Source organism: Anabrus simplex, chromosome 1, assembly GCF_040414725.1.
Source record: "Anabrus simplex isolate iqAnaSimp1 chromosome 1, ASM4041472v1, whole genome shotgun sequence".
NCBI lineage: Eukaryota > Metazoa > Arthropoda > Insecta > Orthoptera > Tettigoniidae > Anabrus > Anabrus simplex.
In genome coordinates, this window is record NC_090265.1 from 853,713,155 (window position 1) to 853,726,481 (window position 13,327).

Below are 13,327 nucleotides of genomic sequence, written 5' to 3' on the forward strand. Positions count from 1 at the left end.
AGCTGCCACCCCCGGAGGTCTGGGTTCGATTCATGGCTCTGCCACGAAGTTTTTGAAAAGTGGTACGAAGGCTCGAACGCGGTTCTTTCAGCCTCGGTATATCAACTGAGTAGAGGGGGGTTCGATTCCCACCTGAACCATCCTCGAAGTGATTTTCCGTGGTTTCCCACTTCTCCTCCAGGCAAATGCAGGGTTGGTACCTAACTTAAGGCTGCGGCCGCTTCCTTCCCTCTTCCTTGTCTATCCCTTCCAATCTTCCTATCCCCCCAGAAGGCCCATGTTCAGCATAGCAGGTGAGGCCACCTGGACGAGGTATTAGTCCTCCTCCCCAGTTGTATACCCCGCCCGAAGTCTCACGCTCCATGACACTACCCTTGAGGCGGTAGAGGTGGGATCCATCGCTGAGTCCGAGGCAAAAACCAATCCTGGAGCATAAACGGTTTAATAAAGTAAGAAGGAAAGAAAGAACGTAATACATTTTCATTATAAACTGTGTCCGACTCGTTGGCTGAACGGTCAGCGTACTGGCCTTCGGTTCAGAGGGTCCCGGGTTCGATTCCCGGCCGGGTCGGGGATTTTAACCTTAATTGGTTAATTCCAATGGCACGGGGGCTGGGTGTATGTGTTGTCTTCATCATCATTTCATCCTCATCACGACGCGTAGGTCGCCTACGGGAGTCAAATCAAAAGACCTGCACCTGGCGAGCCGAACCCGTCCTGGGATATCCCGGCACTAAAAGCCATACGACATTTCATTTCATTATAAACTGTTATGCTTTTCAGCTTTCAGTCTGCAAGCCTCTGTGAATTTACTAATCGCCGCCACCGTCCTCTATTTGTAACTAGGTCTGTGGCCTCGTTTAGTTCTATACCTCTTATCTTTAAATCGCTGGAAGCTGAGTCTAACCGAGGTCGTCTTGGTCTCCCTTTACCCCTCTTACCCTCCATAACAGAATCCATGATTTTCGTAGATAACCTATCCTCCTCCATTCGCCTCACATGACCCCACCACCGTAGCTGATTTATGCGTACAGCTTCATCCATCGAGTTAATTCCTAACTTAGCCTTTATTTCCTGATTCCGAGTAGCCTCCTGCCATTGTTCCAACCTGTTTGTACCAGCAATCATTCTCGCCACTTTCATGTACGTTATCTCTAATTTACGAATATGATATCCTGAGTCCACCCAGCTTTCACTCTCATAAAGCAAAGTTGGTCTGAAGACAGAGCGATGTAAAGATAGTTTCGTCCGGGAGCAACTTTCTTCTTAGAGAATACTGTTGATCGCAACTGCGAACTTACTGCATTAGCTTTACTGCATCTTGATTCAATTTCGCTTACTATACTACCATCCTGGGAGAAAACACATCCTAAATACTTGAAATTATCCACCTGTTCAAACTTTGTATTCCCAATCTGACGTTCACTTCTGTTGAATTTCTTACCTACTGACATCAATTTAGTCTTAGAAAGGCTCATTTTCATGCTGTACTCATTGCATGAACAGCGAATGTTTGTCACAGAGATGTTGCGATGGTCAGCTTGAAAAGCTTGGTCAGCGTGACAAAGTGTGCAATAAACACGTGCGAGGATCCTTTTAAAGTTGTGCCCATCAGTGACAAGACCGAGGAGAAACAGCTCCGCTGGTATGGCCACGTCAGAAGAATAAATGAACACCATTTAGTACGGGAGGCTCTTGCCATCGAAGAGCCAAAGAGAGGAAGAGGGCGCCCTAGGGCACTATGGAAACAAACTGCTGAGGCTGCTTTAAGGAAAAGTCAAGTGCCATTAGATGTGGTACAAGACCGTTGGACATACACTCTCCGAGTCACACGAGCCGACCCTGAGTGAGCTCGGGAGTGCCCGTTTTATGGCTAGGAAAGAAGAAGAAGAGAAGACTCATTGCACCTGTTTTCAAGTTCCAAGATATTAGACTGCAGGTTTTCGGCACAATCTGCCATTAAGACCAGGTCCTCAGCATAGGCAGACAACTTACTACATTTTCATCTAACTGAATCCTTCCCTGCCACTTAATACCTTTCAGCAGATGATCCATGAACAATAAAGGTGAAATATTACAGCCTTGTCTAATCTCTATATGTACCTTGAACCAAGAACTCATTCTGCTGTCAATTCTGACTGCAGACCAATTGTCAACATAAATACCTTTGATTGATTTTAATAATATACCTTTAATCCAATAGACCCCAGTACGGCGAACATATTTTCAGTCGGTACTCTGCCTTCTCTAGATCTAGGAAACATAACTGCCTATTCCTCTCGTAACATTTTTTAATTACCTGGCGCATACTGAAAATCTGATCCTGACAGCCCCTCTGTGGTCTGAAATCACACTGATTTTCATCCAGCTTCCTCTCAACCACTGATCGCACCCTCCCTTCCAAAATGCCAGTCAACAGTTTGCCTGGTATACAAATCAATGAGATACTGAGCCGTATCCTGCCAGCCCATAAGAAATATTCAGAGTATTATTTGACATAATATATAAATTTTATTCATATAAATTGCAGTCATAAATGGTAAAGTAATGAATCCCAAGATAGCTGAGACAGGAAGTCGATGTAGACATCAAGTCGCTGGATATTGCCCAACACTTCCTCGGGACCGTGAGAATAGCTTAGCGTCACCAAGCGTTGGTACAGATCGGCACGTGTACAAAGTGCTGATCAAGCTAAATATTCAGCCAATGAGAACGTGAGGATATGGCAAACACGGAGTCTACATCGCGCCAAGTCATTATCCCAGGTTGAGCAACGTGTACAGTTGCTTGAGTTAAATTCTGTCATTTGTCGGATTTCCACAGGTCTATAAGTGAAATATAATCAGAAATACGATACAAAAATTATAGGAAGAGATTTTCTATTATTTGAACTGTGTTTTATTAATGTACTATAATTAATACTGTGTCAATACATATGGCAAGCATTCTGATTGGTGGTTTGTCTAGACAAGCGGGAACCCCATAGTTGAAACGGCGTTACCGAAGCTTCCTCAGCACCCCAAGCTCTGGAGAGCGTCGTTCTGATCGGGCCTTTTGGACAGGGTAGAAGTGTATTCTGATCGGGCCGCTTGGATAGTGCAGAAGTGTAAATCTGATCGCAAGTACTGACGTGTTATAGTCTATCAGTAACAGTATATGGTTTTAAACAAGTGTTTCAGTCGTACAGCTGGATAAAATAACTGATGCAGAGTAAATTGCAGATTATATTATTGCAAAGTTCATTATCAACATATAGATGGTGATAATTAGCCACGGTGTAGAAGGTGCAGGAGAGACGTGCCATTGTCTCAGATTTTCGTGTCGGTCGCGTTCGCGAGGAACTCTCGATCCGTACCGCGTGCCGCTCTCAATAACTGTGTATATATACCCTTAAATATAAAGTTTGCAGTATTAATGTGTCAGTGTGTGTGGCTGAGTTTGTAACCAAGGGTTGTTCGGCACGTGCAGAATTGAGCGGTGAAGAGATATTCATCCAAAGCCTTCTGTGTTCCAGTGTTAAATAATTTTTCAGCAAGAGGATGGCTTCGCCTATGGAAGAAGGAAATGTATTTCTACGTGTTGAAGCAGTGATCGACATGGAGTAATACCCTAATGTGGCAGAGATGTGAGCTGCTGCATGTATCCAGTGAGTCGTCACAAAATTAAGATAAGACGCATGTGTTAATTATGGAATGTTATATGGGTTATGTTAAAATACTAGTGCAGTTTAGAATAGGGATTTTATTTAACGTAAAGTAAGCCTGACGGCATGTGTTTATTTCACCTTGATATTGTTGTATATACGGATAAGAGAGTAATGCATGTTATTTTTATTTTTATTTTGATTTATGACTAGATAGTTGGGATAATGAGGGATTTGTTAGGATTAGTTTGTTGTTCATTTATGCATGATTACTTAGTGTAGCTTATTCCGATTTTTCCTTATATAATAGTGCTAGGAGGATTAGATTGACAAGTTCATCCAAGTTCAAAGTTAAATACTTCCTACGTTATTTTATTTTGGTCATTTAGAGAGACAGTTATAGCTAATTGCATGACGCATGGTATTTCAGAAGCTGTACATAAGGAGCTGCGTAACGACGTTGAAAGAATAGGATCTTCGAATTTAGGTTGGAATCTGTTTTTGCCCAATGATTTGCACAGGAAACGAACCGGGTCTCATAATGTAGAAGGCTGATGTGATTCGTAAGAGATATGAGAAGTAAGATTGCATGCGGAATTATAAAGTGATTATGCAGGCCGATTGCATGCCTGATATGTGAAAGAATAATGTGCAGTGGATATGTACATGCAATTGTCTTCTGAGAGAATATTATTATCAGAATTGACGGAATTGATTCCAGACCAATGAGTCTGATGTGTGTTAATTTGTAAAAGCATGCTAGGAAGGAATGATTATACGTGAGTTTCCGTATATTGGCCGAGTTTCTTAGATAGCGCGAATGAGATGGTATTTCCGTGTTACAATCTTGGGAGACAGAATCCAAACCTTAGTACAGTTTTGAGTTCAACATTTCCTTTCAGCTCACAGCCCACCAAGAAATACATGACGGATGATCGCGCTGTTGAGTGTGCAAATGTAGCAGAAGGAGGCAATGTTGCCCATTGCTTTCTACATGATATTGATGGATAATTATATGTTTTTCCCTTACAGGATGATGTTTTATGATGTTTCATGTTGTTTGAATATCTTGTCTCGTTGTTAATGGGGAACAGCCCGAGTGCTGAGTTGTATTGATGGTCAATCTAGTTCTCACTAGATCCTTTGTGGTGAACCGCGATTCACATAGAATCTGTGTAGTATGTAAGACTTTTTCTCTTTATCCGATGTAAATAGATGTGATAGTTTTGCTTATTGTTGATTTGTAAATATAGCATAGGGAAATGCCACTAGTGTTTTACATAATTCATATCATGTCCCATTGTGTCTTAGTTTTTCTTTTCATCGTAACTTTTCCTTATATTGTAATTTTCTTTAACGGTAAATTTTTGGCGACTCTCAATCTAAATTAAATTCGTAACCCGTATCGTTGTGATGATTTTAAGTATGACTCCATGCGAAATAACTACATATCAGTGTATGCGTACACTTGTTACCATATAACATGAACAATGGACAATAAGAAGAAAATCATTTCTGAAAGTATACAAGTATTCAATGTTGTGCTTTATACTTTATTTCACTTTGTTCTTTAAACAATTAACGTTGTCAATGTCCAGTTATTTCTTTATTTTGATATTTTTGTTATAATATTTTATTATTTGAGTTAACTGATTTTCAAGAAGTATGATTCGGGGATATTCATGAATAAATTCATCCTACCCAATATATTTGTTTCTCATTCGAGTTATACCTCCATTTTCCTGTCATTTACTTATATTTAAGTGTTGAACTTCGACTTTTAGCCTGACCCAATTTACGACCAACTCACTCTCTGCCCAACCCTGAGTTAGTCGGATGTTCATACAGGAATGGAGGCATCGTCCTAGAGGGTATTTACCCCTGGGTACGGTACAATACCTCGATAGTTGTTACAATCCTTCCTGTTCGCTTGCTTATAAATAGGTTCAGTTACTGCTTTCGTCTAATCTGAAGGTACCTTACCAACACTCCATGCTAATCTATGAAGCTATTTTATCCCTGCCTTCCCACTATACTTCACAATTTCAGGTCTAATTTCATCCGTCCCTCCTGCTTTATGACAAGGGAGTTTATTTACCATCCATTCCACTTCATCAAGTGCGATTTCACCAACATCATTGTCCTCCTCCTCATGAGCTCGATTATCTGCGAAATCACAAGGAAGATACCCTTTTACGCTGAGAGATTTTCCAGTGATTCCTTGGGATCTATTATGAGTTCACCTGGTTTACCCAAAGAGCTATTAATTTCCTTTTTCTCTCCCTTCCACGACTCTTTATTACTGTCCAGAAATGTTTCCCTGCTGCTTTACGTAGCTTTCCCAAGTTATTACCAAAATCTTTCCACGACTTCTTCTTGGATTTCGCTCTATTTATTTCCTCTACTTACATTTCCCCGTCTGCATTAGTCCTTGGTCGGAGCCATTTCTGATAAGCCTTCTTTTTACATTTACAAGCTGCTCTCACTTCATCATTCCACCAAGATGTTCGCCTTTTCCCATCTTTACACACAGTTGTTCCTAGACATTCCCTTGCTGTTTCTACTACAGCATCCCTGTATTCTATCCATTCTCTTTCTATATCCTGAAGCTGCTTACTGTCCACTGTCTGGAACGTTCACTAATCATATCCATGTACTTCTGTCTTATTTCCTCGTTCTCGAGATTTTCTACCGTTATTCGTTTTCAGACAGATTTCACTTTCTCTATCCTAAGCTTAAGGATACCTAATTCGCTACATACCAAATAGTGGTCTGTATCATCAAAAATCCCCCGGGATACCCTCACATTCCTGACAGATTTCGAGAATTCAAAATCGGTTGTGATATTGTCCATTATGGATCTGGTGCCCCTACCCTCACATGTTTAGCGGTGAATAGCCTTATGCTTGAAGAATGTATTTGTAACTGCTAATCCCATACTAGCACAGAAGTCCAGCAAACGCTTCCCATTCCTAATAGCTTCCATATCTTCCCCATATTTTCCAGTCTCCCCTTCGTATCCTTCAGTTCGATTTCCAACTCTTACATTGAAATCGCTCATTAGCACTATTCTGTCCTTGCTGCTGATCCTGACTACGATGTCACTCAATGCGTCATAAAACTTGTCAGCTTCATCCTCACCTGCACCCTCACATGGTGAGTACACCGAGACAATTCTCGATCTAATTTTTCCAACTGGCAAATCTACTCACATCAGTCGCTCATTTACGTGCCTAACAGAAACTATGTTGCGTGCAATGGTATTCCTGATGAACAGTCCTACCCCCACTCTGCCCTTCCCTTTTTAATACCCGTTAAGTATACTTTATAATCTCCTATCTCTTCCTCGTTATCTTCCCTTACCCGAATATCATTAACTGCTAACACATCCAGACTCATTCTCTTTGCTGACTCAGCCAGTTCTTTCTGTCATAAGCCTCATTAATAATTATAGCTCCCCATCGAATTCCATTTCGTTCAGCAAGTTGTTTCCAAGGAGTCCCTCGCCTGTCAAACGGGAGGGGGACTCCGTTACTCCCATAGGCCCGAGGGTTGCTTCAAACATTCTGAGTGTGCTCGATGAAAAATTACGTGAAGCAGGATGCTACCTTTACTTACACATAGTGCAAGTGAGGATCTCTCCTCTGACGGATTAGGGACCACCTGTGGATTGCGTAGTCCCAGCAGCCTGTGCACAAGGAGGGCCACGACTCAGAATATGTCCGAGATGCCCACTTCCATTCCATAGCAACTGGTATCCCGACTCTCAGGATCACTTACTAGGCCACTCAGCCGTTGCCCATAGTTCACGAACTAGGACGTGACTACAGTAACCCAGACCATGAATCAATAATAATAATAATAATAATAATAATAATAATAATAATAATAATAATAATAATAATAATAATAATATCATTTCCTCTTCAAACCACTCCGTATGGCTCTTACCCTGAGGATGCTAGGTTTGATTTGAGGCCAGGTTAGAGATCTCTACCCGAATCTGAGTGCTGGTTCGGGGTCCACTCAGCTTTCATGAGAAAAATTCAGACGCTATCTGATGGCGAGATAGCGGCCCCGGTCTAGAAAACCAGGAATAACGGCTGAGAGCATTCGTTGCACTGACTATATGTCTCCTAATCTGCAGGCCTTCCGGCTGAGCGGTGGACACTTGGTACGTCAAAATCCATCAGGTATGTAGCATTATGGGGTTTGTTTCTTAACGTTCATTCAAACTACTGAGAGCCGGGCTAAGTTATTGAGGCGGTAGAGCACAGGCTTTCTAATTTCAAGTTGGTGGGTTCGATCCCGGCGCAGTCCAGTAGAGTTTGAAAGTGCTCAAATACGGCAGCTTCGTGTCGGTTGATTAACTGGTAAATAAAATAATTCCTACGTAACAATATTACGGATCCTCTGCGTCTCCGTGAACGGTGAATTTAGTGGAACGTTAATCTAATAAATTCTTATTCTTCATCGTACCGAGCTCGCTAGCTGCAGTCGCTTAAGTACGGCCAGTATCCAGTATTCGGGATATAGTAGGTTCGAACCCCACTGTCGGCAGCCCTGAAAATGGTTTTCCGTGGTTTCCCATTTTCGCACCAGGCAAATGCTGGGGCTGTACCTTAATTAAGGCCACGGCCGCTTCCTTCCCACTCCTATCCCTTTCCTGTCCCATCATCGCCATAAGACCTATCTGTGTCGGTGCGACGTAAAGCAACTATCAAAAAAAAATCTTCATCGTCTTCGGTCTCACCTTTTTCTCAGGTCGTAACTTATGTGGAGTTAGCCCAATTTTACGGCCGATGCGCTTCCAGATGCCAACCTTGTGTGGAGGGATGTATTAACTATTGCGTGTTTCTGTAGTGGTTGATAGTGATTTTTTGCCTGTGTTACTGAGAAGCAATGTGTTGGGGCCAACACAAACACCCAGTCTTCGAGCCAGAAGAAGTAACCATTTCCGATTAAAATCTCCGACTCAATTAGGAATCGAAACTCTGATCTCCTGAACCGTAGTCCACTGCGGTGATCATTGAGTCAAGGAGACGGAATAAAAAGACTATAATAATAATAATAATAATAATAATAATAATAATAATAATAATAATAATAATAATAATAATAATAATAATAACTGTGAATGTATGTTGGATATAAATGTACATTTCGGATATGACTCGTTGGCTGAACGGTCGGCGTACTGGCCTTCGGTTCAGAGGGTCCCGGGTTCGATTCCCGGCCGGGTCGGGGATTTTAACCTTAATTGGTTAATTCCAATGGCACGGGGGCTGGGTGTGTGTGCTGTCTTCATCATCATTTCATCCTCATCACGACGCGCAGGTCACCTACGGGTGTCAAATAGAAAGACCTGCACCTGGCGAGCCGAACCCGTCCTGGGATATCCCGGCACTAAAAGCCATACGACATTTCATTTCGGATATTTTACTCATTTTAGTGAAATTAGGTCGTATTTTGAGTATTTTTGTTTAAATTCAGTTGCCGTTTTTAACAAGGTAGTTACATGTCTTCTGTGTCGAGTGTCAAGCAAAGGATAAAATATGATTTGAAAAGACTGTAGTAGATGCATTTTCTTTTTTTCCCCGAAATTGATATGTAAGAGGTATAAAAGGAAGTGGTGTACGAACATTCGCCGGCAGATACTAAACTGAATGCTAATACAGTACTTCGTTTTTGTTCTTTTTTTTTTTTTTTAGGAAAACAGTGGAAGGATGTTCGTGCGATTCGAATTATTTTGAAAGTATCAATTTAAAGTTATGATATTGAATGAATATATAAAGTTTTAATGCACCTGTCAGTTTGAATGATCACTTTTTGACACGTTTCATGTTAGTAACACTCTAATACTTTGCCTTTCACTAAAATGCTTGTCATATTTTTTTTACCTTTTTGGGTGATATTTAGCCAGTTTTAGGGGCATATTTGCTTGCCTTATTGTGTACTTCTTTAGGTCATAAACTTCCGAACCCTAATAATAATAATAATAATAATAATAATAATAATAATAATAATAATAATAATAATAATAATAATAATTTACAATTTTCTAGAAAATGTTCTAGGTTACTCCAGTTAATAAGCTCTTAGCGGACACTGGAGTGTTGCAGTATTGGCCCGCAGTAGTTCTTCAACTTGCCGGAAGCCAACTACACGGAGGTGTCACATTTAAATACCTTCAACTGCCAGCGACCTCAGCTGAAATCGAACTCGCGCTATTTTGGAAACAGGTAGCGAAAGACTCGGTCGTTGTGCTGGTAAGGTCGGCGAGAAAGTAATGCTTAGCCCAATAGTTGTAAACACTGGGTTTCTAAACAAGGAACTTCGGATGACAGTGCTTCTGAGCTACAGTACAAGTTGATGAAGTTACGAAGTTTGAATTAAAGTTCTAACTCCGACGCTAGTGAAGGAAACCGCGCTGGTGGTTGTGGCTAGGAGACAACAGCACAACACTGTTTTCCCTAACGAAGTACCTGTTCTTGCTATTGGGCACCGAGTCAGATAAATGTTACGACGATGATGGACAGGACAGGAAAGGAAGTGACCGCGGTCTTAAATAAGTTACAGCTTATTGTGAAAATGGGCAGCCACTGATAACCATCTTCAGGGCTGCCTATAGTAGGATTCGAACTCACCGTCTCCTGAATGCAAGTTAACTACTACATGGTCTGAACCACTCGCTCGATTGTGGCTCTTTACGCCAGCTGATGTTCAAGGACGATACTATCACAATATATTATCAAATATACTATATGAAACCGCCTTAATATGCAGTAACCATATACAACTGTGGAACTGGCTGTGTTCATGGCTGCCCCGGAGATCGCTACCTCGGCGAGGTCATCCGAGGAATGTCGAACATTCACGAGGCGGAGAGCGCGTGGAAAGAGCAAGCTTTACTAGCGGCAGAAAGAAGCTACAGTGATAACCAGTTAAGTGAATGGGTGTTTGATAGTATAAACTATTTATTGTGATTTGATATTAGTGACATGCTGGAATACCGCTACAAAATGTCTTACATCACCCACCTGTTTCTACTGATCACATTCGGTAAGAAGACTGCTTTGATAATTAAATTAAAATAGATGATGATAGCCCATACCGAAGTATTTAATGCTGTTTGTTGTTGAGGGAACTGTTATGTTTGAGGTGTAAGGTGTTGTCTGTTGAGAATGGCGTGCAATACGTACGGCCACACGAAAGTGCACGCCGCGCCGACGTATTACACCATGAATGAGAGAAGCATTATCGGACAGGGGTGCACACAGAGGAGGTTAGGTGGAGACTTAACAGGGAACCCGCTGTTGAAGGGGTACACAAGGTGCAGGGACTGCGTAAACCGAATGAGGATCTCTTGTGTTGATAAATCTGAAACATGAGGTGAAGTGACAAGTTATTTTCAGCAAGAGCGTGGAATTATGGCAGTTTATTATCTTAGTACCTGCAATGTCTCAGTTTTACCATCAACTGAGCGATGCCTTTAGTTATAGGGTGACCAGATGCAAATAGATAGAAAATAGGATAAATCTATTTAAAAAAGAGGACAATGCCGGAAAAAAGTACACAAAAATCCTCTATTGATAGTCTGAATGTAGATTCATAGGCCTATATTCTTATATTCACATGCATAAACCAAAGTTATCCATTTCCGTACTATACGGTAAATTCTTACAATATTGAAACAATGAAACTAATTTACACGTCTTGCTGGTATTATTCTAAAGATTCAGTTGACTTCAGGAGTTTTGGCGTCTCTGACACATGAAAAGACCCCTACACATGCAAATTCCTTCTTGATTTTATTGAACCATTAAGAGGATTTTCACGAATTCTACTTTGAAACGGTTCCTGTTATCAGTCCATTGTGCTGAGATCAATCAAAATAGTCTTACTACATTTGCATTGTGCCCTGGTATAGAAAAAATGTAATCTGCAAGTTTTAATGACTCTGAATTACAATCAACTAATTTACGTGAATTGAAATCACTCGCCGATTTCTGACTACAATGTAACTTCAGGGTCATTACTACTCTTATTCGGGAATTGTTTGAAATTGCCGAAATGATCAAAGGATTTCACATCATCAGTTTGAAGGGATTTATACTTAGTTTGCAAATACACAATACATTTTTCAACATCACAATATTCAGTATTCAGTGCCATCCATTTAAGACAGGCTTCCTTCAAATACAAATAATCTCCAGTTGCTTGTCACGTTGTCAGCTGTCAGACATTGACATAACAGTGTTCTGACGGGGTATTGCTGAGAGAGAAACATGCAGTATACAGACTGTTAAGTAGTTTCTACCATCTATTATTAGACTTGCACGGCTGCGGATATCCGTAGATTTTTCCGCGGATATCCGCGAAGTTAGTATCTTGGCGGATACAAACCGTATGCATTTGCGGATAATTTTGCTGATCATTTTCAAATAATGATGTTTATTGATTTTTCACTCAGGTGTACTCTTACTTTAGCTTGTAGTTAGGCGACCCTTCACAGTGGTATGGGAGAATGGTGATATATAAAGTTAGGACTCACGGCCCTCTCTTACATTTAACCAGAACATACGCCTAACGTACATAGTCATATAATTTGAAAGTTAATAAGACTGGATCCGCCTTTGTGGTGCAGTGGTTAGCGTGATTAGGTGCTGCCACTCCCGGAGGCCCGGGTTTGATCCCCGGCTCTGCCATGAAATTTGAAAAGTGATACGAGGGCTGGAACGGACTTCACTGAGTCTCAGCAGGTCAACTGAGTGGGGGTAGTTTTCCGTGGATTTCCGTGGTTTCCCACTTCTCCTCCAGGCAAATACCGGGAGGACTTAACTTAAGGAAACGGCCGATTCCTTCCCTATTCCTTGTCTATCCCTTCCAATCTTTCCATCCTCCCACACGACCCCTGTTCAGCATAGCAGGTGAGGCCGCCTGGGAAAGGTACTGGTCCTCCTTTCCAGTTGTATTCCCCCGACCCAAAGTCTCATGCTCCAAGACACAGCCCTTAAGGCAGTTTTTCCCTCGGACTCAGCGAGAGATTCCACCTCTACTGCATAAAGAGCAGTGTCTTGGAGCGTGAGACTTTCGGTCGGGGGATACAATTGGGTAGAAGGACCAGTACCTCGTCCAGGCGGCCTCACCTGCTATGCTGAACAGGATCCCTGTGGGGGATGGGAAGATTGGAAGGTATAGACAAGGAAGAGGGAAGGAAGCGGCCGTGGTCTAAAGTTAGGTACCTGGAGGAGAAGTGGGAAAACACGGGAAACCACTTCGAGGATGGCTGAGGTGGGAATCGAACTCCCCTCTACACAGTGGGCTTCCCGAGGCTGAGTGGACCCCATTCCAGCCCTTGTACCACTTTTCAAATTTCGTGGCCCGGCCGGGAATCAGACCCGGGCCTCCAGGGATGGCAGCTAATCACACTAACAAATATACCACAAAGGCGGACTTGTACAACACCACGGTAATAAATTATTGGAAAAATGAGTTTTTGAATAAGTGTTATTTTCAAACTGTGTGGAAGAATAGATTGTTTAATTTTTAGGGGGTGAAGAGTTGCATATCCCTAACAGTTTTCGGACTACAAACTAGATGTAAGAGTAAAGAAACACTACGATCAGCTGCTTGTAACTCATACTTTTTCATATAAAATCAAGAGCTAAACGACATCATCAC

At 41.7% G+C, this 13,327-nt stretch overlaps 1 protein-coding gene across 1 annotated transcript in view; it reads left to right on the forward strand.

Moving 5' to 3' along the window:
* Positions 1–10,571: 10,571 nt before the first annotated feature.
* LOC136874153 (uncharacterized) overlaps positions 10,572–13,327 on the forward strand; it is a 231,448-nt gene continuing 228,692 nt past the window's right edge. Inside the window, exon 1 of the mRNA XM_067147724.2 lies at positions 10,572–10,705. Within this exon, the coding sequence (XP_067003825.2) occupies positions 10,645–10,705 (61 nt within the window). The 5' untranslated portion in view covers positions 10,572–10,644. The remainder of the gene's footprint in view (positions 10,706–13,327) is intronic.